At 42.6% G+C, this 24001-nt stretch overlaps 1 protein-coding gene across 2 annotated transcripts; it reads right to left on the bottom strand.

The window, feature by feature from the left end:
• Window positions 1-1040: 1040 nt before the first annotated feature.
• Window positions 1041-23550, bottom strand: LOC125447821 (zinc finger protein 239-like). 2 transcript variants are annotated; one of them, XM_048522576.2, is made up of 5 exons: window positions 23415-23550; window positions 21357-21462; window positions 5824-6004; window positions 4354-5222; window positions 1041-3670 (listed from the first exon to the last, which is right to left on the bottom strand). In XM_048522576.2, exons 4-5 carry the CDS (start codon window positions 4424-4426, stop codon window positions 2838-2840), a joined length of 906 nt encoding a protein of 301 aa, XP_048378533.1. In that variant the 5' UTR covers window positions 4427-5222; window positions 5824-6004; window positions 21357-21462; window positions 23415-23550; the 3' UTR covers window positions 1041-2837. The 2 variants fall into 2 exon arrangements, with proteins under 2 accessions (XP_048378533.1, XP_048378532.1); XM_048522575.2 differs by lacking the exon at window positions 21357-21462.
• Between the last annotated feature and the right edge of the window lie 451 nt (window positions 23551-24001).

Genomic DNA, 24001 nt, shown 5'->3' with positions numbered 1-24001 from the left:
TTAATAAATAATAAAAAAAATTACATCTTTCCATGAATAAAGTGACTGCACATTCTTACAAATGTAGCTCAGTGCCCTGTACAAATTAAGCATACATCTACTGATCTATCATTACTACACTGAGTTCTAACGTGATTTCCCTTTTAGTAATTCATACCGACGCTGCCAAATTATTTTGAACTTAAATGCTCTGTGATAACATCTTTCATAACAGATTATAGCATTTTCCTTATGCCACATATTAAGTTAACTGGCTTGTAGTTTCCAGTTTTCTGTCTCCCTCCCTTTATAAATAAACGGAATTTATTTTCTAATCAAATGGAACTTTGCCTGAATCTATAGTTTTGGAGAATTAAAATGAATTCATTGACTATCTCATGAACCACCTCTTATAAGATCCATCAGGACCCAGGAACTTGTCAGCCTGCACCTCTAACAATGTACTCAAATACTACTTCTCCAGTAATTATGATTTTACAAGTTCCTCTTTGCTTTCTTCTTTGAGGTATTGCTGCTTCTGGGATGTTATTGTATCCTCTTCAATGAAGATGAAGCAAAATATCTGTTCAATTCATCTGTAATCTCTGTATTTTTCATTGATTATTAAATATCCATCTCACTTTCTGTTTGACCAATGCTCACTTTCTCTTGTTAAATGTTTTTTGTACTGGGCAGCTTTTGTTAGTATTAATTACAGTTTCTGAATTCAATGTTTTCATAGATTATTGGAAGTTTAATTCTGTTTCAATGATTGTCAATAATTCCTGTTACTATTGCCATGGCTTTTGAAGACTAAACACACTGCACACTGGGCAAGTAGCCATGGATTTGCTAGGGGCACTTTGGGTGAGATTCATAGGGTTGGATGGTGAATGAAATTTGGGAGCTGAGCAATTGTGGTTGGAGAACCAAGATGGGTCTGATATTAGTCCTGCGCCCACACCACCAGTCCTCATGAGGTTCATCCTGGTTCACAATGCTGTGCAAATGTATTGTGAAAAGACAAAAATCCTGGACGAATGGATCCGGTGTGCATTTAGAAGATGGAAAAGTGTCCAGGTTGTCTTTTCTGAGCCTAAACAAAAATCTGGGCACAAATGCACGAACAGTCAACAGGCTCCTGCAAACTCCTCTGTCTGCTATTCGAAACAAATTGGTTAAAGATTGTATTAAAATAGGCATAACACCGGTCTAAAACTGTCATGTCAGGAGTGTCACAAAATATGCTGAATATCTCTAGGAATAATCACCACAGTAATTTTCAATTTGGAAGCTTTAAATAGTTTTACTTTCAGTCAAGAACAGATGACAGTTTTACACCAATTTCTGATTTAAGAATGTGTTTCTAGCCTCCACTGTTGTACTTTCTGGCTCTGAACACAAATATGAAGGAATTTTCCATTCCATGTATAGGAACATGCAGAATGACGGAAGGGAACAGCTTGGACACATTTCTTACATGCTTCAACATTAACTCACAGAAGATGGTGCCATCCACGAAGACAGACGGGATGGATTAAAGCAGTGGCTATCCCACTTAGTGTGACCCTGAACAGCATTCAGGCTGAGTTCTGCTCCTGTCACAAACCCATATTTCATCCAGAAGGACAAGGTCAGCAGATATGTGGGAACACCACCATCTGCAGATTCCCCTCCAAGCCACCCGTCATCCTGAATTGGAAATATTTCGCCATTCCTTCACTGTCACTGGGTCAAAATCCTGGAATTTCTTCCCAAATGGCATTGTGGATCAACCTAAAGCATGTGGACTGCAGTGGTTCATGAAGGAAAGCCATCACCAGCTTCTCAAGGACAACTAAGGACAAGCAATAAATGCTGGCCAGCCAGATACACTTACATCCCAAGACAAAAAAAAATTGCTTGCTGTGAGCTCCAGAGTGATAAAATCAAAAATCTAAAACAATGGCCCTGAAATTAACAAACAGATTAATTTAGTTTAACTTCTTACTTTATTTTAAGATTTAATCTAATCTGATTTTTAAAAAAAATCACTGACTTCTGGTGCTGTAGTCTCCTGGACAGGGACCTCCAATGCTGAATCTTTCCGGGAATCCTTGAATTCAACAGCATAGAAGGACATCATAGAAATCATGCACCTTTTTCAAGTGCTAAGTGCTGTGTTCTGAGTTTTAAGCTTCCAGCGGAGACTTGATAGTTCTGTGAAAAACTAAGTGAATGACAGGATAGGTTGGCAGTAGTTGTCAGGTGATAGGTGGGGAATGCTGATAGTTGGCTGAGGGAGTTAGGGTGCCAAGTGGATGTGGGACATAAGTAATACGTAAAATGATGAGTGCTTACAGTAGGTTGGAGTGGCGTCAGGTCAGGTGAGGTCAGAATGTTGAGTGTAGGGTAGGGAGGGTATTGCCTGGTCTGATATGGTCAGGTCAGCATTGGAGATTGTAAGGAATTTGAGGGGGGGTGTCACCGGTAAGAAATTAACAGACAGTCAAAGTTTCAGCTTTTTCATCTTCTACCTTTGCCTGGATAGCAATTGATCTTAAGTGAGATAGAACTGTCAGAATTCTCAAACTTTAAGGTTCTCGTCAAAGGATTCCCATCACAGGAAAACTGCATTGGAATTTTCAATTTCCTGTACATCTCCTCTCGAGTCATTGATACACAACTTCAGTTTACTCTGCTAAAATTATTTGGCCATCAGAATATCTGGGTCAATGTTTTTAAACAATGTTTCCTAATTTACTCAGAATAGCAAATTCCATCCCAGTTAAATAAATTATCAACACCACTACGAACAAACACAGTTCAACTCTAGACATGAATAACAGCAACATGAACAGCAGAATCCAACCCTGCAGTCACAGGTGATGTTGATGGTGTCTCAGCAGATCAGATGACTGAGTGAATCCTTTCCCACAGAGGGAGCAGGTGAAATGCTTCTTCCCACTGTGAGTGCGTTGGTGCTTCAGTAAGTACCTCTTACTTTTAAATCTTTTCTCACATTCAGAACACTGAAAAGGTCTCTGATCAGAATGAACAAGTTCATGTTCAATGAGGTGGGATGACTGTGAAAATCCCTTCCCACACACAGAACAGGTGAATGGCCTCTCCCCAGTGTGTGTTTGTTGATGTCGCAATAGGTGGGATGAATCAATGAATCCCTTCCCACACACTGAGCAGGTGAATGGCCTCTCCCAAGTGTGAACTCGCTGGTGTGTCAGCAGATCCTTTTTGCTTTTAAATCTTTTTTCACAGTCAGAGCATTGAAATGGTCTCTTATCAGAGTGTGTGAGTTTATGTTCAGTGAGATGGGGTGATTGAGTGAATCCCTTCCCACACACAGAGCAGACAAATGGCCTCTCCCCGGTATGAGCACGTTGATGTGTCAATAAGGCAGATGACTGAATAAATCCCTTCCCACATATACAGCAGATAAACGGCCTCTCTCCAGTGTGAATACGTCGATGGGTTTCCAGCTCATAAGGATAACTGAATTCCTTCTCACAGTCTCCACATTTACAGGGTTTATTCCCAGTGTGACTGCGCTCGTGTCTTGACAGGCTAGATGATTGGCTGAAGCCTCGTCCACACACGGGACACACATATGGTTTCTCCCCATGGTGGATGGCGTTCTTTGTTGTTTCAATGTTCAAAGGCTGACGATGTCCAGGTCCTGATGAATCAAGCGACTCTGTCAGATATTGATGTGACATTTGGTTTATGCTTTGTCTCAACAAATACTCCTAATAGACTGTAAAATTAATTACAATTGGGGAAAGGGAGCATGAAAGACAAGTCCCAAAACATAGTAACTTTTGAAACAGAACTTATTAAAATTGACCATTTGTGTGTCTGGTACTAGGACAGTGGCCACTGAAGGTGATGTATTGTCGTCACTACAAGGAGTGCTCATCACCATGCCAAATGATCATGAGGAACTGTAATATATACTGCTTTGACTACTGATGTGCATATTTCACAAATTCATTACGAATTTATATTCAAAAATGGATTACGAACTCCCAGAAAAAAAATGTACTGCTAGGATTGTTTTTAACATTGTAGACAGGGCGTATCCAGCAACTCGGCAATATCAGTTAAAATCCACCTTCCACAAGATTAACAATTGTTGACCACTTTTTAGTTGAGATAATTTGAAGTTAAACCCAGTAGCTTTCCCACCATCTCTATTCAATGGAAAAGAAAATGCAAGAGGACATCTTCCGCATTCAACGCGTCACCTAATTCAAAAACCGGCTCATAAATTGCTTTTAAAATACTGCAAATCAAAAAGTGAGAATGCTGCAGCTACACAACAGGCCGGGTAGCATGTGCAGAAAAACAAGACTCAATTGTTTCCAGTCGCCGACCTACCGTAAGGCTGTAATAAAACGCACATGGTGCTTAGTAATTTCAGTTGCAGTTCCCACAAATCAGCGCACCTCATAAACTACTCTATCTAACGTGCACCGTCACCAGGCGTTAAGAATACGCGTGCTCCTCACGGCTAATCATAAGGCATTCTGAGCAGTTCTTTTGTTGAGAATCACACACAATAGAAAGGGGAGGAAAAACCGGACAGCGGCGGATTCAATCAAAGAGGCACCACACCAATTCTTTATTGGTGTTCCCCTTGTACTCCCAACTCGTGGTCCGCGACGCACATTCGCCGCGCCGGCCTATTTGATTCGTGACCTCAGAGCCGCTGACATTCAAGATCGCTTAACCTCCGCTCGCTCCCGTGCAAGCCCGGTGACACACTGCGCTTGCGTCGTGGTTTGGGCGTTACTTGAGAGGGGGGCGCGCCTTGGCGTTTGCGCAGTTTGAACCTTCGGTAATTGATAGGGCGTATTCTCCCGCGCCACGCATTTTGGGTAGGCACAATCACCATGTTTTAATATGGCGGAGTAAAGTCCATATATAATAATCATTAAAAAATTCGATTAAATTGGACGTTTTCCGCACACAATCCTCAATTGTCAGCCAAATTGTTCTTTCGTTGCGAGGTTAAATATTTTGGTTTACAAACTGAACAATATTTCTTCCGATATAACAAAGTGTGGATCTCGAGGAACACAGGCAGCGTCAGAGGAACGTTTCGGGTTGGGACCCGCCTTCAGAAATTGCTGCATCTAGCAGTGTAATATTGACGAGTGCTGATCGATTTCCCTGAGAATCAACAGAAGATAGCTCAAAGCGTCGGCGAGGTAAGGATGAAGCATGTTCTGTAACCGGTCGTAGTGCTTGAGGGGTGGAACATGAATCCCGGTATCAAAAAGAGAGAAATGGAGAAAAATCAAAACCTGCAATTTATCTTGAAGCCAAACAACAAGGATAAGGTGAGGAAGGAAAATGGGTAGTTTGAGGGGTTTGTAGATAGAAGAGGGGGAAGAGGGGGGAAAAGGGGGAAAGCATATTCATGAGAAACCAAAGACGTCTATTCGGAATTTTGCAATTGGAGTTTAATCTTTGTAAATTGCATGGACTCATATTCTGAAATTCCGAAATATACTGAAATATGGAACATTAAGATGTGACTTAATTTGGGGCAAGGTTAAGATGATTAAATATGTTGAAAGGGCAAATTAGCGAGAGACTAGTTCCTCTGGTGAGGAAAAGAGAACATAACTTTGAACTTGGAATTGTTCTAAGATGTTGCCAGGAGGCACTATTTCATATCAAAGGAAATGTCAATATTGAACAATGTCACCTTGGAAACTAATGAAACTGTGCGTCAATCAGAATTTCAATGCTGTGTATTTCAGATTTTTGTAAATCAAGATTATTAAGGGTTACAGGACAAAGTGGTTCGATGAATTTAAGATGCAAGTCAACTATAAATACCTAGGCCAAATGGCTCCATCTTGTTTTTGTTTCTTCTGAGGGTGATGAATTTTGTGAATTCAACAGGAAATGAGAAAAGCAGGCAGGAAATTTGAATTAAACACCATGTCAAGGTCTGACATAATACTCAATCCACCCAAAACTGAATGAGAGCAGTCATTGAATGTAGAAGGAGGAATGCCTGTGGGAGAAAATTTCAAACATCAGTTTAACATGGAAATCAGAGAGACACAGCTCCATGTAAGTGTTTTAATAGACTGACTAGAAAAAGTTTTAACCAGTTACACAGCCTAAAAAAATGCCATTCACATCGAAGAGAAACTATTTGTATACTCATTGCACAGACAAGGCTTCAACTGATCATCCAATCAGGCAAGACAGAAGGACACCAGCATGGAAATGTGAGGGCTGTGAAAAGCGATTCAACCATCCCTCCCAGTTGGAAAATCATTGATGCAGCATACTGGTGAGAGGCCATTCTCCTGTTTAACGTGTGGCAAGCAATTTAGTAAGTCATCTGGCCTTGTGACATGTATTCACACCAAGAAGAGACCTTTCCCCTGCTCCTTGGTGTGTAAAAAGGTTTCACCGAGTTATCCAAGCTTCTAGCACATCACCTTCTCACACTGATGAGAGACCTTTTCATATGTCCTAATTGCAAGAATAAGTACAAAAGCAAACAGGACCTGCTGACATACCAGGGCGCTCACACTGGGAAAAGGCCATTCACTTGCTATGTGTGTGGAAAGAGTTTCTCTTGGTGATCCAATCTGTTGAGACACCAACTTGTTCACAGTGAAGAGACATCTTTTAAATGTTCCATCTGTGAGAGGAGCTTTAAAACCACAAAGGATCTACAGACATATAAATGTGTTCACACAGATCAGAGACGTTTTAAGTGCTGACTGTGAGAAATGCTTTAAAAGCACAAAGGACCCGTTGACACACCAACGTGCTCACTCTGGTGACAGGCCATTCACCTGCTGTGTGTGTGGGAAGAGATTCAGCCGTTCAACTGACCAGTTGGAACACCAGCAAGTTCACATCTCTCTGCAGGCATTAAATTCTGGCTGTCAGTGACAGCTAGCCCTGAATGATTTTAGAACATAGAAGGGTACAGCATAGTACAGGTCTTTCAGCCCATGACGTTGTGCCAAACTTTTACCCTAAACCTAAAGTCTATCTAAACCTCCACCCCTACCTTATACTATCATCCATATGTCTATCTAATAGCTGCTTAAATGCCCCTAATGAGGCCGACTCCATTACCCTCTCTGGCAATGCAATCCAAGCCCCTAACACTCTCTGAGTAAAGAACCTACCTCTGACGTCTTCCCGATATCTACCTCCACTCACTTTAAAACTATGCCCCCTTGTAAAAGCTACCTCCACCCTAGGAAAAAGTCTCTGGCTGTCTACTCTATCAAGTCACCTCTCATCCTTCGTTCTAAAGAGAAACAAGCTGTCTCAACCTTTCCTCGTAAGACCTTCCCTCCATTCCAGGCAACATCCTGGTAAATCTCCTCTGCACCTTTTCTGACGTTTCCACATCTTTCCTGTAATGAGGTGACCACTGGACACAATACTCCAGATATGGCTGAACCAGGCTTTTGTATAGCTGGATCATAAATTCATGGCTCTTGAACTCAATCCCTCTATTAATGAAAGCCAACACACTATATGCCTTCTTAACAACTCTATTCACTTGGATGGCAGCTTTCAGGGAACTGTGAACATGAACCCCAAGATCCCTCTGCTCCTCCACACTGCCAAAAATCTTTCCGTTAACCCTGTATTCTGCTTTCAAGTTTGTCCTTCCAAAATGAATCACCTCACACCTTTCAGGGTTAAACTCCATCGGCCACTTCTCAGTCCAGCTCTGCATGCTATCAATATCCTGTTGTTAGCTCAAACAGCCCTCCGCACTGTCCACAACGTGACCTGTCTTTGTATCGTCCGTGAACTTGCTAATCCACCCTTCCACTCCTTCATTCAAATTATTTACAAAAATCACAAATAGAAGAGGACCCAGAACAGATCCTTGTGGTACACCACTCGTAACTGAGCACCATGATGAATATTTTTCGTCCACTACCACCCGTTGTTTTCAAAGGGTCAGCTCATAAGGGTCAACCTAATCTGCCACATTTCCCACTACCCTAAGCCTCCTTACCTTCTACATGAGCCGACCATGGGGAACCTTATCAAAAGCCTTATTTAAATCCATGTATGCCACATCCACTGCTCGACCTTCATCCATGTGTCTGGTCACCTCTTCAAAGAATTCAGTAAGGTTTGTGATGCATGATCTACCCCTCACAAATCCATGCTGACTATCACAAATTAAACTGTGGCTTTCCAAGTGATCATAAATTCGGTCTCTCAGAGCCCTTTCCAATAATTTGCCCACCACTGACATAAGACTGGCTGGCCCATAATTTCCGGGGTTATCCCTGTTCCCATTTTTGAACAAGGGAATGACGTTTGCCTCTTTCTAATCTTCCGGCACTATCCCCGTGGAAATTGAGGTCAAAAAGATCATCGCCAAAGGCCCTGCGATCTTGTCCCTCACTTCGCATAGAATCCTTGGATAAATCCCATCAGGTCCAGGGATTTATCTATCTTCAACTTCCTCAGAATTTCTAGCAGATCTTCTTTACGAACATCAACCTCCTCTAGCCTACTTGCCTGCTTCACATTGTCCTCCTCTACAACTAGGTCCCTCTCAGTTGTGAATACTGAAGAAAAGTATTCTGAAAAATACTGAAGAAACGGTGGTATGGGCTGAGGTTGCCGAGGAAGGTTTGTCGTCTGAGTCAGTATGGGTGGAAGTTAGGAACAACAAGGGAGCAGTCACCTCACTGGGGGTTTTCTACAGACCCCCAAATAGCAGTAGGGAGATTGAAGAACTCATTGGCCGGCAGACTGTTGAAAAGTGCAAACATAGCAGGGTTGTTGTTAAGGGTGACTTCAACTTTCCCAATATAGATTGGAACCTCCTTAGTGCAGATGGTTTGGATGGAGCTGTTCTTGTCAGGAGTGTTCAGGAGGGTTTCCTTTCTCAATATGTGAACAGGCTGACGAGGGGGGAGGCCATTTTGGATTTGGTGCTCGGCAATGAGCCTGGACAGGTGTCAGATCTCTTGGTGGGAGAATACTTTGGCGACAGTGACCACAACAGCCTCACATTTACCAGAGCCATGGAAAGGGAAAGGAGCAGTTACCAGGGGAAGATATTTAACTGGAGTAAAGGAAACTATGATGCTATCAGACAAGAGTTGGGAAGTACAGATTGGGAGCAATTGTTTCACAGAAAAGGCACAGCAGACGTGTGGAGGCTGTTTAAGGAGCAGTTGTTGCAAGTGATGTATAAATTTGTTCCTCTGAGACAGGTAAGAAGGGGTAAGATTAAGGAGCCTTGGATAACGGGAACAGAGGTGCTTCTTGTCAAAAAGAAAAAGGCAGCGTACGTAAGGTGGAGGAAGCAAGGGTCTAGCACAGCTTTAGAGGATTCCAGGCTTGCTCGGAAGGAGCTCAAAAGTGGACTGAGGAGGGCCAGGAGGGGGCACGAGAAAGCCTTGGCAGGAAGGATTAGGGAGAACCCGAAGGCATTTTACTCATACGTGAGCAATAAGAGAATGATCAGGGAGAAGGTAGGGCCAATCAGGGATAGCGTAGGGAACTCATGTGTGGAGTCTGAGCAGATAGGGGAAGCCCTAAATGAGTTTTTTGCTTCCATTTTCACTAAGGAAAGGGACCTTGTTGTGAAAGGATCAAGGCAAAAGATGGAAAATTATAGGCCGATTAGCCTAACCTCGGTAGTTGGTAAAATTCTAGAATCCATTGTCAAGGATGAGATTTCTAAATTCCTGGAAGTGCAGGGTCAGATTAAAACAAGTCAGCATGGTTTTAGTAAGGGGAGGTCGTGCCTGACAAACCTGTTAGAATTCTTTGAAGAGGTAACAAGTATGTTAGACCAGGGAAACCCAGTAGATGTTATCTATCTAGACTTCCAAAATGCCTTTGATACATTGCCTCACGGGAGGCTGCTGAGCAAGGTGAGGGCCCATGGTGTTCGAGGTGAGCTACTGGCTTGGATTGAGGATTGGCTGTCTGACAGAAAGCAGAGAGTTGGGATAAAAGGCTCTTTTTCAGAATGGTAACCGGTGACGAGTGGTGTCCCGCAGGGTTCAGTGTTGGGGCCGCAGCTGTTCACCTTATATATTAATGATCTGGATGAAGGGACTGGGGGCATTCTGGTGACGTTTTCCGATGATACGAAGATAGGTGCCCAGGCAGGTAGTACTGAGGAGGTGGGGGAGCTGCAGAAAGATTTAGACAGTTTAGGAGAGTGGTCAAGGAAATGGCTGATGAAATTCAATGTGAGTAAATGTGAGGTTTTGCACTTTGGAAAAAAGAATACAGGCATGGACTAATTTCTAAATGGTGAGAAAATTCACAAATCAGAAGTGCAAAGGGATCTGGGAGTGTTGGTCCAGGATTCTCTAAAGGTTAACTTGCAGGTGGAGTCCGTAATTAAGAAAGCAAATGTAACGTTGTCGTTTATCTCAAGAGGGTTGGAATATAAAAGCAGCGATGTGCTTCTGAGGCTTTATAAGGCTCTAGTTAGGCCCTATGTAGAATACTGTGTCGAATTTTGGGCCCCACACCTCAGGAAGGACATACTAGCCCTGGAGCATGTCCAGCGGAGATTCACACGGACGATCCCTGGAACGGTAGGTTTAACATATGATGAACGGCTAAGGATCCTGGGATTGTATTCATTAGAGTTTAGAAGGTTGAGGGGAGATCTAATAGAAACTTACAAGATAATGTATGGTTTAGAAGGGGTGGACGCTAGGAAGTTGTTTCCGTTAGGCGGGGAGACTAGAACCCGTGGGCACAGCCTTAAAATTAGAGGGGATAAATTTAAAACTGAAATGAGACGACATTTCTTCAGCCAGAAAGTGGTGGGCTTGTGGAATTCATTGCCGCAGAGTGCAGTGGAGGCCGGGACGTTGGATGCCTTCAAGGCAGAGATCGACAAATTCTTGATCTCAAAAGGAATCAAGGGCTACGGGGAGAGTGCAGCGAAGTGGTGTTGAAGTGCCCATCAGCCATGATTTAAATGGCGGAGTGGACTTGATGAGCCAAATGGCCTTACTTCCACTCCTATGTCTTATGGTCTGATGGAATGAGAACTTTGAGGAGCAGGAAAACAGGCTTGAACAGATCAAGATTGAGCAAGTTGATGTGCTGGAAATTTTGGCAAACATTAAGATTGATAAGTCCCCAGGGCCAGACCAGATTTATCCTGGGTTGCTCCGGAAAGCGAGAAAGGAGGTTGCTAAGCCGCTGGCAAAGATCTTTGCTTCCTCACTCTCCACGGGAGTCGTACTGGAAGATTGGAGGGAGGCAAATGTTGTTCCTCTTTTCTAGAAAGGGAATAGGGAAATTCCTGGAAATTACACACCAGTCAGTCTTACGTCTGTGGTCAGCAAGGTTTTGGAAAGAATTCTGAGGGATAGTATTTATGCCTATTTGGAAAAACATCGCATGATTAAAGGGAGTCAGCATGGCTTTGTGAGGGGCAGGTCATGCCTTACAAATCTTATTGAGTTCTTTGAGGAAGACACGAGACAGGTTGACGAGGGTCGGGCAGTGGATGTGGTGTACATGGATTTCAGCAAGGAATTTGATAAGGTTTCCCACGGTGGGCTCATTCATAAAGTCAGGAGGTATGGGATACAGGGTGATTTGGCTGTCTGGATTCAGAATTGGTTGGCTGACAGGAGGCAGAGAGTGGTTGTAGACGGTAAGTATTCTGCCTGGAGGTCAGTGCTGAGTGGTGTCCTGCAGGGCTCTGTTCTTGGGCCTCAGCTCTTTGTAGTTTTTATAAATGACTTGGATGAGGAGGTTGAGGGGTGGGTTAGTATGTTTGCTGATGACACAAAGGTTGGAGGTACCATTGATAGTATCGAGGGCTATTGCAGGCTTCAGCGAAACATTGACAGAATGCAGAGCTGGGCTGAGAAATGGCAGATGGAGTTCAACCTGGATACATGCGAAGTGATGCATTTCAGAAGGTTGAACTTACATGCTGAATATAGGATTAAAAGCAGGATTCTCGGCAGTGTGGAGGAGCAGCGGGATCTTGGTGTTAATGTGCATAGCTCCCTCAAAGTTGCCACCCAGGTGGATAAGGTTGTTAAGAAAGCATATGGTGTTTTGGCTTTCATTAACAGGGGGATCAAGTTTAAGAGCCACAAGGTTATGCTGCAGCTCTACAAAACCCTGGTGAGACCACACTTGGAATATTGTGTACAGTTCTGGTCGCCCTATTATAGGAAAGATGTGGAGGCTTTGGAGAGGGCGCAAAGGAGGTTTACCAGGACTGGAGGGCTTGTCTTATGGGGAGAGGTTGACTGAGCTCAGACTTTTCTCTCTGGAGAGAAGGAAGAAGACAGGTCACCTGATCTAGGTGTACAAGGTAATGAGAGGCATGGATAGAGTCGATAGCCAGAGACGTTTCCCCAGGGCAGGATTGACTGCCACGAGGGGTCACAGTTTTAAGGTGTTAGGAGGAAGGTATAGAGGAGATGTCAGAGGGAGGTTCTTCACCCAGAGAGTTGTGAGAGAATGGAATAGTTTGCCAGTGGTAGTCATGGAAGCAGAGTCATTAATGACATTTAAGCAACTGCTGGACTTGCACATGGACAGCAGTGAATTGAAGGGAATGTAGGTTAGGTTATTTTATTTTTGGATTAGAATTATTCCATGGCACAACAATCGTGGGCCGAAGGGCCTGTACTGTGCTGTACTTTTCTACGTTCAATTCTCTCTTACCTCTATTTCTTTAGGCTCTGTGCACAAATTCCCCTTACACTCCTTGATCGGCCCTACCCTTTCTCTGGACATTCTGTTGTTTTGCACATATATGTAAAAAGCCTTGGATTTTTCCTTGATCTTATCTACTTCAAAAGGAAGGACTATTGCGATGGGTGAATTGTTTAAATAAAAAAGACTTTTTCCATATGTTTACTTATATAAATATGTAAGGTGTAAACTTCTGTGAATATTGTTTTCAATCTTAAACAACATTTGTAGTTTACTTAGGGACTTCTGCTGTCTTGAAGCTCCCTTTAACATAAATTTGTGGTCCACTCTAATTCAACTCAATTTTACTGTAAGTATGTGAAAATGGATGGCAGATCAGAAGAATGGACAGCATATAAAAACAGCAAAGAATGGTTAAAAGTTTAAGAGAAAAATTAGAATATGAAAGATAGGCAGCTAGAAATTTAAAAACAAATAGTGAGAGTTTCTATAGATACTTGGAAAAGAACAATATTAATAAAGTAAGTGTTGGAAATATAGAAAGTGAGTCTGGGAAATGAATGTTGGAAAATAGGGAGATTGCAGATTAATTGAATAAACATTTTACATCAGTTTTTTACTACAAAAGATATGAGTAACATCCCAGTAAGGAGGAAGAAATCCAAAGATAATTACAAAAACAAAGAAAGTGACCATGAGTAAATGCGCAGTAGTGGGCTGATAAATCCCTGGATCTTGATGGACATCATTCTGGCATCTTAAATAAAGTGGCTACTTGATATATTTGGTTTTGGTTTTTCAAAATTCTGAATGCACGGTCAGTTCCATGAGACTGGAAAATAGCAAATGAACACCACCTCCAAAACAGAAAAAAAAAGACAAAGGAAACTACAAGCCAATTAGCTTAACATCTGTCACAGGAATATGCTAGAAGCTATTATCATAGACAATATTGTGGTAGAAAGTTCAAGATAATCAGGCAGTTTCAGAATTTTGTGAAAGGGAAATCATATTTAACCAGTATTTGAGATTTTTGTCCACAGCACATTTCTTCAAAGGGGAACTACTGGAAGTACCATACTGAGATTTCCAGAAGGCATTTGATAAGATGCCACATCAAAGGTTATTCCAAAATGGTAAAAACTCGTGGTGTAGGGAATAACCTATTGACATGGATAAGAAATTTAGCTTATTACAGGAAACAGAGTATGTGTAAACTGCCAATTTTTTGTTTGGCAAGATGCAACAAAGTGGTATTCCTCAAGAAATGACAGAGACTTTGATTGAGTATTCCATATATCTTCACTGTAGAAAGGAGAAAGAATCCAGGAATAGTAGAACATTGACAGGGATAAAGGAAAGAGGAACATAAGAATCACACTCATCGGAGAAAAAGTACTAGGGAAACAAGTTTGGACTAAAGACTGACAGTATCTTCATTCTAGAGTCTTAAAGGAGTTGGTTGCAAAAATTCTGGAAAGGTCCAGGTGGATTGGAAAACCACAATGTAATTTTTTTATTTTATTCAAGAAAGGAACAAGACAGGTAGAATCTTCCCAGCCACTGAACAATCAGCCTTGGTGAGAAAGTTTGGAAAATAGGATGAGATAAAGATGCAAAGGGATTCTCAATACTGAGACCAAAATATTCCATTTTCCAACCAAGTTTTGAACAATGAGACATAAATCTACTACTGAGCAGTGACAGTCTACTTGCATTCATTTGCATATATTAGTGTATCATTATTAATTCATCTCACTTTGTTTACCTACTAGGTAGGATTTGTTGCTATCTAGCTTCTGATATAAAAGTCAAAAGTGGTTACTTGGCAGCTCCAATTTGTCACTTCCTCCTCTGGTCATCCATCTTGGACATCAATCACCAATATCTTAGGACACACTCCATGGGCAGTGACTATCCATAACAAGAAAGTTGGCATCGACATGTACCAGCCTCACATCACAGCTCTGACTCACTCACAAAACATTTCTTCATCTCAGTGCTTTACTATACAGTCCACCATCACCTTTTATTGAAATGCTGCTGCTAGGATACTTGCACTCAGGGACAGACACCCAACTTCAGAGTCAGATCAAGGTGTATCTCAGGGCTCCTTGCTTTCTCTCTTAGCATTTACTCACTTTGCACCTGCTTGGGTGTTCACAACAGCCTTGCCTCATGATTTTTTTTGCACTTTTACCTTCAGCTTAAAGTCTCACAGTACTTCCACCTTCCCTTTTAGCAGAGGGAAAATCCAAGCAGCTTGTCATTGTTGGCAGCAGTGATCAGTCAAAGGGGTGTACACGTTGCTGTTCATCACCATGCTACATCAATCTCATGCCTGCACCATGAGCCAGCAGGTCACATGGCAAACATACGTTGTCTGTGCGTTGGGATGCTTTGACCAGGTTATGTATTAAAAGTACTTTACCCAAGTGTTCTTGCTGGCGAGTCAGACAACTTGATTCAACTCAAATTTTATTAACAATATATTCCTTATTAAAAAAAATTCTAAATTTCCACAATAGTTATTCTCAATCTAACATTATCTGACTGACAAAGGATATTACCTGCAATGATCTATATGTTGGAATCCCCTTCCTCTCCAATGCAGGGCTGGCTTTCTTCCATGAAATTGGATCTTGCAGGTCAGGGCAGATCTTCTCTTGGATCTTTTTTGGGTTGCTTCATGGTTTTCTGCCACAAATTTTTCTATGATTATTTGCTGAGTCTTCTTTGGATGTCACCCTCTTCAGTGAAGATCCATGTCTGTGTTCTTACACAGTCATCATGATCTTTGAGAATGTCCTGTGGCTTTTAACAAATGGAGTCATAAGCTGGGCTCAAATCATCCAAGAGGGTTGAGCCAAAGCTCTTCACTGGTTTAAAGTGCACATACTCAGTCAATCAGGATGCCAATTCACCTTGAACTTTTGTAACTTCTTTGATCTTGGTTTATACTCTTCTTTGTAGCAGAAAGCTGCTGACTATTGTTTCATTTAGTTTGACCAGTTACCTATCAAGCCTAATTTCTCTGGCTGTGAGTCAATTTAGAATGTCTAATTTTGAGCCCATGGTCACTTGACTACACACTGCACATGCTTCAGCCAAATGGCCATGTCTCAAAGTCTAAGGGGTATGGGTCTCAGACAAGTCAAGGGAGATTCATTTCATTCAGGGGATCTCAGCACAGTAAGTGGGGTGTAGCCTTCAATATCAGCCCAGGGGCTTAAGCACAGCCAGTTAGCCACTTGAACTGGTCAGGACCAGGCATCCATAATGCTAGTGTGTACTCTGTAGGTCCATACGTTCACATTAAGCTCACTGAACCTTGCTGTTCAAGGCAGCGGTCAACTAGTGCATGCAGAAAACCAAATTCTTGCAAGCCAGATGCAATATTCTGCAAAACAGCATTGATGGAGTCCTCCCATTTTTGAGAGTTTTCCAAGTGCTTCCAGGAAATGTGCCTGCTTCTCCAGTTTCTACTTGTGCAGTACAATGGAGATTTGAAATGATCATCACATGAGGTCCTCTTCTGCCCTGGGTACCTTGGGCTGTGGCATTCCCCCAATTGCCAGCTACCTGGGACATTTGCCCCTCGGCTAGTTGTCATGGCAGTGGTCTTCCCACAAGCTGGTGCTCCCACTTCCATCTGGCTAAAATACCCATCAAGGTATCAGTATTTGAGCTGGTGGAGGATACAGCCTTACCAATGTATCCTCTGAGGCTTCTTCCTCTGGGATGGAGGAGGGAATGTCTTGTAGGATCAGCATCTTAGCTGTGGATACTTTGCAGTGTCCACTTACATCTGCAGGAGACAACAGAGTAAAAGTGCCAATGAAAATGAGGCAGACATTGGACATATTAAGAGAATATTCATGGTGGTGGTAATGGGAATGTTTCTGACTTGTTGTTGAGACACGGAGGTTTCAACACCTCCACGAGTGGGCATGCTCCTCACTCACCAGAGTTTATTTCCCCCAGAGGGGTGAACAGCTGAATATTGAGCACCCCTACCATTCATCTTGGATATCTCCACCCAGTGTACTTTTCATAATTCAATATTATCCACATTATCCTGGAATGAGACAAAGGGAGAGATTAAGTGAGTAGCTCAGTTGCTGGTGCAGGGTGGAGGGGTTGGGGCAGTGGTGAGGTGTCCCGGGTGAGTAGCCAGCTCTGAGGCATATAGGATTATGCCTGAGGCTGGGGCTTGAGTGGTTGAGAGTGAATGAGGCAGGACCTATGTAATAGTGAGATTGAGAAGACATTGACTTTGTGATATTATTGATTAATCAATAATGTTCCGGGGACTGAGTTTGAATCCTGCCACATAAGATGGTGAAGTTTGAATTTAATAAAAATCTGGAATTAAGAATCTAATGATGACCATGAAATCACTGTTGATTGTCGGAAAGGCCCATCTGGTTCATGAATGCCCTTTATGGAGGTAAATCTGCCGTTCTTCTCTGCTGTGGCCTACATGTGATTCCAGAACCACATAAACCCACAGATTTTTACTGCCCTACTGGCAATTAGTGTTGGGCAATAAGTCTTCGAAAATAAATTGCATGTGGTAAATATGGGCTGCTCATTTGCACACAGTTCTTCAGCTAGAGGGTGCTGAATCTATGGAATTCACTGCCACAGAAGGCTGTGGAGGCTAGGTCATGGAGTACGTTTAAGACTGAGATAGGTAGGTTCTTGATTATCAATGGGCTCAAAGGTTATGGGGAGAAAGCGGGAGAATGGGGTTGAGGAACTTATCAGCCATGATTGAATGGCGAAGCAGACTTGATGGGTCAAATGGCCTAATTTCTGCTCCTATGTCTTACGGTCTAACGTGGAGCATTCACAGCCCACTGGTGTAGAGGATTCCAAAGATTTATAATCCTTTTAAGAAATTTCTCCTCATCTTAGCAAGTTACTTGAGACTGTGCTCCTGTTCTGGATTCAGCCGAGATGAGGGAAAGGCTGTAGATGTCATATACATGGACTTCAGTAAGGCGTTTGATAAGGTTCCCCACGGCAGGCCGTTGGAGAAAGTGAAGTCACATGGGGTCCAGGGTGTGCTAGCTAGATGGATAAAAAACTGGCTAGGCAACAGGAGACAGAGGGTAGTAGTAGAAGGGAGTTTCTCAAATTGGAGACCTGTAACCAGTGGTGTTCCACAGGGATCTGTGCTGGGACCACTGTTGTTTGTGATATATGTAAATGATCTGGAGGAAGGTGTAAGTGGTCTGATCAGCAAGTTTGCTGATCAGACTAAGATTGGTAGAGTAGCTGATAGTGAAGGGGACTGTCAGAAGTTACAGCAGAATATAGATAGACTGGAGAGTTGGGCAGATAAATGGCAGATGGAGTTCAATCCAGGCAAATGCGAGGCGATGCATTTTGGAAGATCAAATTCAAGGGCGAACTATACAGTAAATGGAAAAGTCCTAGAAAAAATTGATGAACAGAGAGATCTGGGTGTTCAGGTCCATTGTTCCCTGAAGGTGACAACACAGGTCAATAGGGTGGTCAAGGAGGCATATGGCATGCTTTCCTTCATTGGGCAGGGTATTGAGTACAAGAGTTGGCAGGTCATGTTGCAGTTGTATAGGACTTTGGTTCGGCCACATTTGGAGTATTGTGTACAGTTCTGGTTGCCACATTACCAAAAGGATGTGGATGTTTTGGAGAGGGTGCAGAGGAGGTTCACCAGGATGTTGCCTGGTATGGAGGGTGCTAGCTATGAAGAGAGGTTGAATAGATTAGGATTATTTTCATTAGAAAGACAGAGATTGAGGGGGGACCTGATTGAGGTCTACAAAATCATGAGGGGTATAGACAGGGTGGATAGCAAAAAGCTTTTTCCCCCCCAGAGTGGGGGACTCAATTACTAGGGGTCATGAGTTCAAAGAGAGAGGAGGGAAGTCTAAGGGAGATATGCGTGGAAAGTTCTTTACAGAGGGTGGTGGGTGCCTGTAACGCATTGCCAGAAGAGGTGGTAGACGCAGACACGTTAGCGTCTTTTAAGGTATATTTGGACAGGTACATGGATGGGCAGGGAGCAAATGGACACAGACCGTTAGAAAATAGATGACAGGTTAGACAGAGGATCTTGATCGGCTCGGCGCAGGCTTGGAGGGCCGAAGGGCCTATTCCTGTGCTGTAGGTTTCTTTGTTTCTTTGAAATAATCGCTCAGCATCTTCCCTGTTAGAATCCTGTATGTTTCATTGAGCTGTATCACTCCAACTATCTTTTTATCATCAGCAAATTTGAATGTAATACTACTTCGTCTGCATTGTTAAAATGTATCCATATATTTGAGGCACCAGCAAAGATCCCTATAGCACTTCAGTAGTTACACTTTGCTAACTTGAAAATAACCTATTTCTGCTTATTCTGTTTCCTAATGGTTGACCAATCCTATGTCAACAAAAGTATATCACCAACACCAGGAGCTCTTTACCCGTGCAGTAACCTTTACATGGCACCTTATCAAATGCCTTTTGGATATTCTAATGCACCAAATTTACTGGTTGTCTTTTATCTAATCTGCAATGATTACATCAGTGCTGTATTCAATTCTGGGTGTAATGTTTTAGCATCAATGTCACTGCCTTTGACATGATGAAAGAAGAGATTAATCAGAATGGTACCACAAATTACAGGCTTCAGTTCTAGGGAGAACGATAGAAGTTGGAGTTGTTCTCCAGCTGAAGAGCAAAGCAAAAAAAAAGTTAAAATAACTTATGGTAGAGGTTTTCAAAAACATGAAGAATTTTCATTAACAAAATTAAAATAATTAATGAAGAAACATTAATAATGGAGAAAAAGTGTTTCCACGGGTGGAGGGACTACTAACCAGGTGACTCAGATTTAAGGTAATTACCAGAAGATGTTTTTAAAAATCAAATGTGTTACGTTCTGGGATGCTTTACCTGAATGTGGGTGGAAACTGCATGGTTGAAGCATAGTATCATTACAGTAAGAAGTCATTCAGAAATCTAGAGCCATAGAGTCATACAGCATGGAAACAGACCCTTTGGTTCAACTCATCCATGCGAACCAAATTTCCTAAACTAGTCCTACTTGCCTGCATTTGGCTCATATCCCTCTAAACCTTTCCTACTCATGTACCTGTCTAAATGTCTTTTAAATATTGTAACTGTAACTGTACCTGCATTTACCACTTCCTTTGGCAGTTAATTTCCATATTCAAAACATCTGTGTGAAAAAGTTGTCCCTCAGGTCCCTTTTCAATATTTCCCCTCTCATCTTAAAAAATATGCTTTCTAGCTTTGAACACAACCTTGTGTGCATGCTGATTTGCTGCAGGAGGTTTTTGCCTAGTGCCACTGCTTGGCATTTTACTACAGCCCTGTAAAGACTTCCATTTCAGATAACGATACAATTTCCTATTCAACGGCATTACTTAATCATTTCAATAACACTTTACAGCGCTGCTCCCCCGATATTAACCACGTACTGCATAAAAATATCTTTCATCGTGTCAAGTTCTTTTGAATGCTACCTTAAATTTTTGCCCTCCAGTTTTGATCCTTCCACTACTAGAAATAGTTTTTCCACGTGTACTCTGTTTAGACCACTCATGATTTTGAATATCTCTACAAAATCTTCTCCAAACATACTTTTCTCCAAGAACAACCCTTGCTTCTGTATTTTTAATTGTGTACTGAAATTAGAAAAGAACTGTTTTAAAAACAAGGTTTGCTACATGGTTTGAATGCAAGTAACTTGACACTAATTGTGAATACTATTTGTACAGCTGTGGGTTTCAGCAATGGATACATGCAAACTGAAGCTGATGGTTTGTGTACAAACGGAGCTTTGGATGGCAATAAGTAGCAGATCGATCTGTTGACAAGTGATCAGTTAGCGCACACAAGCCTTCTAAATGGCAACAACTATGCAATGGGTTCTCCTGTAGTTAAACAGTTTGGGACTGTAAACAAGATGGAGAGAGGCCTTTGGACCTCCATCAATTACCACCAGTTTAAAAATGATCTCTCTCTGCAAAAATCCACCTGAAGCATGATCATGAAAATAATTCTATCTTGTCTTCAGCAGTTGCTGTAAGCTGTGATGATAATTCAAAGTTTTCATAAGTAAACCAGCTACTCTGTACTTCTTGCTAATCAATGGAAGCACCCAGAGGACAACTGAAAAGCAACTTCTGACCAGTCAAAGAATCATAGGAATCATCTCGGCAATCCTTGTGAACTGCTTACCCGATGATCCCTTTGTTTACTTTCCTGTACTTTTACTGTCTGTATCTGTATGTGAATAAAGGGGAGTTCATAAGGAGATTAGAGTTTTAACTAGTAGAGTCATATGCTGATAGTTCATAACTATTTACCTGTAGCTAGAATCTAGTTACTTGTAATAAATAGTAACTTTTGTTCAGTACAGAAACCTAGAGAGTGTGCTTTGTCAACTGGGTTTGGAAATCAGGTGAATGGGGGAATATGCGTATTTTTAAAAATCTTAAACTTTTATAATAACACTGGGAGTAGCGGGTCTTGATTTCCGCTGCCCCAGCAAGGCATGACGTGAATGAAGAGTAACATTCACTACAGCTTTGGATAAATAAGGAAAGACTATGAAGAAAGATAAAGGGAGTGTGACTGATTTGATAAATACGCTGAAGGAGCTCGACAGTCAAGAAGAGGTGAATGGCACCTACCAACTGTTGACCATTTATATCTGTCTCTGCTGGGTAGGTGAAACATTCCTTGTTCCAATCCTACTTGGTACATAGTGAGATCATTGGTGCTGCTCCCTTTTCTCATCTGAAATTGGAAAATTGTATAAATTTTGCTTCCAATTTCCATCTTTCTCTCCCATTCACATCACCCATCTGACTCCTCCCTTCCCTTCCTTGACATTTGAGGACTGACTCACCACTGATATCCATTACAAGCCTACCGACTTCCACTGTTACCCTGACTATAAATCCTCATCTCCTTCCTGTAAGGAGTCCATTCCATTCTCCCAGTTTGTCTGTCTCTGGCATCATCAGAACTGATGTGAGAGCTTCTGTAGCGGCGGGGGGGGGGGGGCAGGGTCTCCAACATGTCCACCCTTTTTCTCCACCTTGAATGCTCTGCCAAACTGATTTATAGGTCTTGCAGTCATGTCTGATTCATTTCCCATATTTATGCCCTCATCCTTACCCTTCCCTCCCACAGTAACAATAGGGACTCTGCTGTTCTCACTTTCCACCCATGTGCCTCTGCATGCAAAGGATCATAAGCTGCCAATTCTGCCACTTCCAGTAAGATTTCACCAGCAGACATATATGCCCATTCCCTCTCTTGTCCACATCCCACAGAGACCATTCCCTCCACAACAGACTCAGCTACTCCTCCAACAACTCATCACACCCCATTAGCACCTTTTAGAGAAGCAGTAATTTACCTACATTTAATTCAATCTAAGCTGTCAAGATAAATGACATCAAACTTCCACTTGTGTGCCACCTCACACACCACTGTGTTCTTATTCCAACATTTCTGTCTGAGGTCTGCTGCAGTGCAGTGGCATTTGTGACAAAGGTACACAGAAAGGCCACGCACATGCATCAGGTCCTGAATTTCAACAGCAATCACCCCAACACTCACAAACGGAGTTGTGTGGAAACACTATTTAAACGAGCAACAAAATACTGCAGCAACCCAGAACGAAGAATATCTCTACCAATTATTTAGGGACAACAGATACCCAAACAGCTGGGTCTGATGATGCCTAACACACAGACAAACAACAGGAATGATTTAAATGGCAGAATGGACTTGATGGGCAGAATGGACTTGATGGGCAGAATGGACTTGATGGGCAGAATGGCCTTACTTCCACTCCTATGTCTTATGCCCTGACACGCCTGTCACGTTACCATACATCAAGAACATATCCAAACTGATCACAAGACTCCTACAACCATTGGGCATCAGAGTTGCACACAAACCTACATCAACCCTATGCCAACTGCTAACTCGAACCAAAGACCCCTTATCCACTATGGGCAGAGCCAACATAACACAAGATCCTATGCAAAGACATATTACATTGCACAGACAGGAAGGAAACTGGCCACAAGAATACATGAAACCAGCTAGCAACAAAAAGACATGACCAGTACTCACTCGTCTCCATACACACGAATAAGGAGAGGCACCTGTTTGATTGGGACAACATCAAGATCCTAGGGCAGGCCAAACAGGGACAAGCACAGGAATTTCTAGAGGGATGGTTATGCTCCAAAAAGGCCATCAATAAACACGTGGAATTAGACCATAAATATACACCATTGCAAAGAAAAACCAGAAATGAGGTAACCAGTTCCAACAGACCCCAGAGTTTAAATACCAGGTGGGAATCAGAGGCTGCACTGATGATGCTACCCAGCAGGGTAATGAAACATCTGTGAATTAATGAACCAGCTCAGTGAGTGAACCAACCACAACTGAGTTCAACAATTTCATAGAGTGGACACCTTCCTCCATGTTTGTTACCCATCCCCACATCCCTAGGTCCTGTTGTTATGTGTGGGTTTTTCCGACCACAGCCATCATATTTTCAACTATTCACACTTCCCATTAGCATTTATTTTTCCACTGGCTTGTCATCTCTGGGCACCTTCTCGATCTATTCAAATCACTCCATTCTATCCCAATCTCATAAATACCACCATTTTCCAGCTGCTTGCGGATCTGACAAAAGCCACTAGACCCGAAATACTCACTGTTTTTCTCTTCGCAGATGCTGCCAGACCTGAATTTCTCCAGCACTTTTTGGTTCAGATTGCCAACATCCTCAGTTCTTTGTTTCATTAGATGACTACCTGAAGGCAATGGCAATGGTAAATGGCCCTACCCAGAATACTCCGCGAGATTGACTAACCCTTTCGCATCAGAGGGCAGTTCTACGCAAGCGTAAGGCTTGCCCACCACCGAAAACCGCCAACGCGAGTGACGCATGCGCGTTGCGACACCAAGCGGCTGAATGCGAGCGAGTAAATAATCGAGGCGGTCGGTTTTGTGGCCCCGAATCAGAGTCACTGGGTCACCCGGGGAAGGGGAGAACCATTAAAGAGATGGTCCTGTTCCTTCCAGATCCGAGCCGCCGTCTCCCGGTTTCTTCTCCCATTTTTACCGAGTCCGACTTACAACAAAGGGACCATCCAGAGTACCTCACAGCTGGCCCTGAAACGCGTGTGCATAGAGCGCGTTTTATAGAGCGGTTTCCGAGCCAAGCGGAATTGTGGGAACGGCAACCGCTATGAGCCCAGCGTTTCGTGTAGTGTTACGAACATACTGGAATGGAGATTCT

Source organism: Stegostoma tigrinum, chromosome 39 (genome assembly GCF_030684315.1).
Source record: "Stegostoma tigrinum isolate sSteTig4 chromosome 39, sSteTig4.hap1, whole genome shotgun sequence".
Classification (NCBI taxonomy): Eukaryota; Metazoa; Chordata; class Chondrichthyes; order Orectolobiformes; family Stegostomatidae; genus Stegostoma; species Stegostoma tigrinum.
Note: the sequence above shows the minus strand (reverse complement) of the source record. Positions and strands in the feature narration are given on the sequence as shown.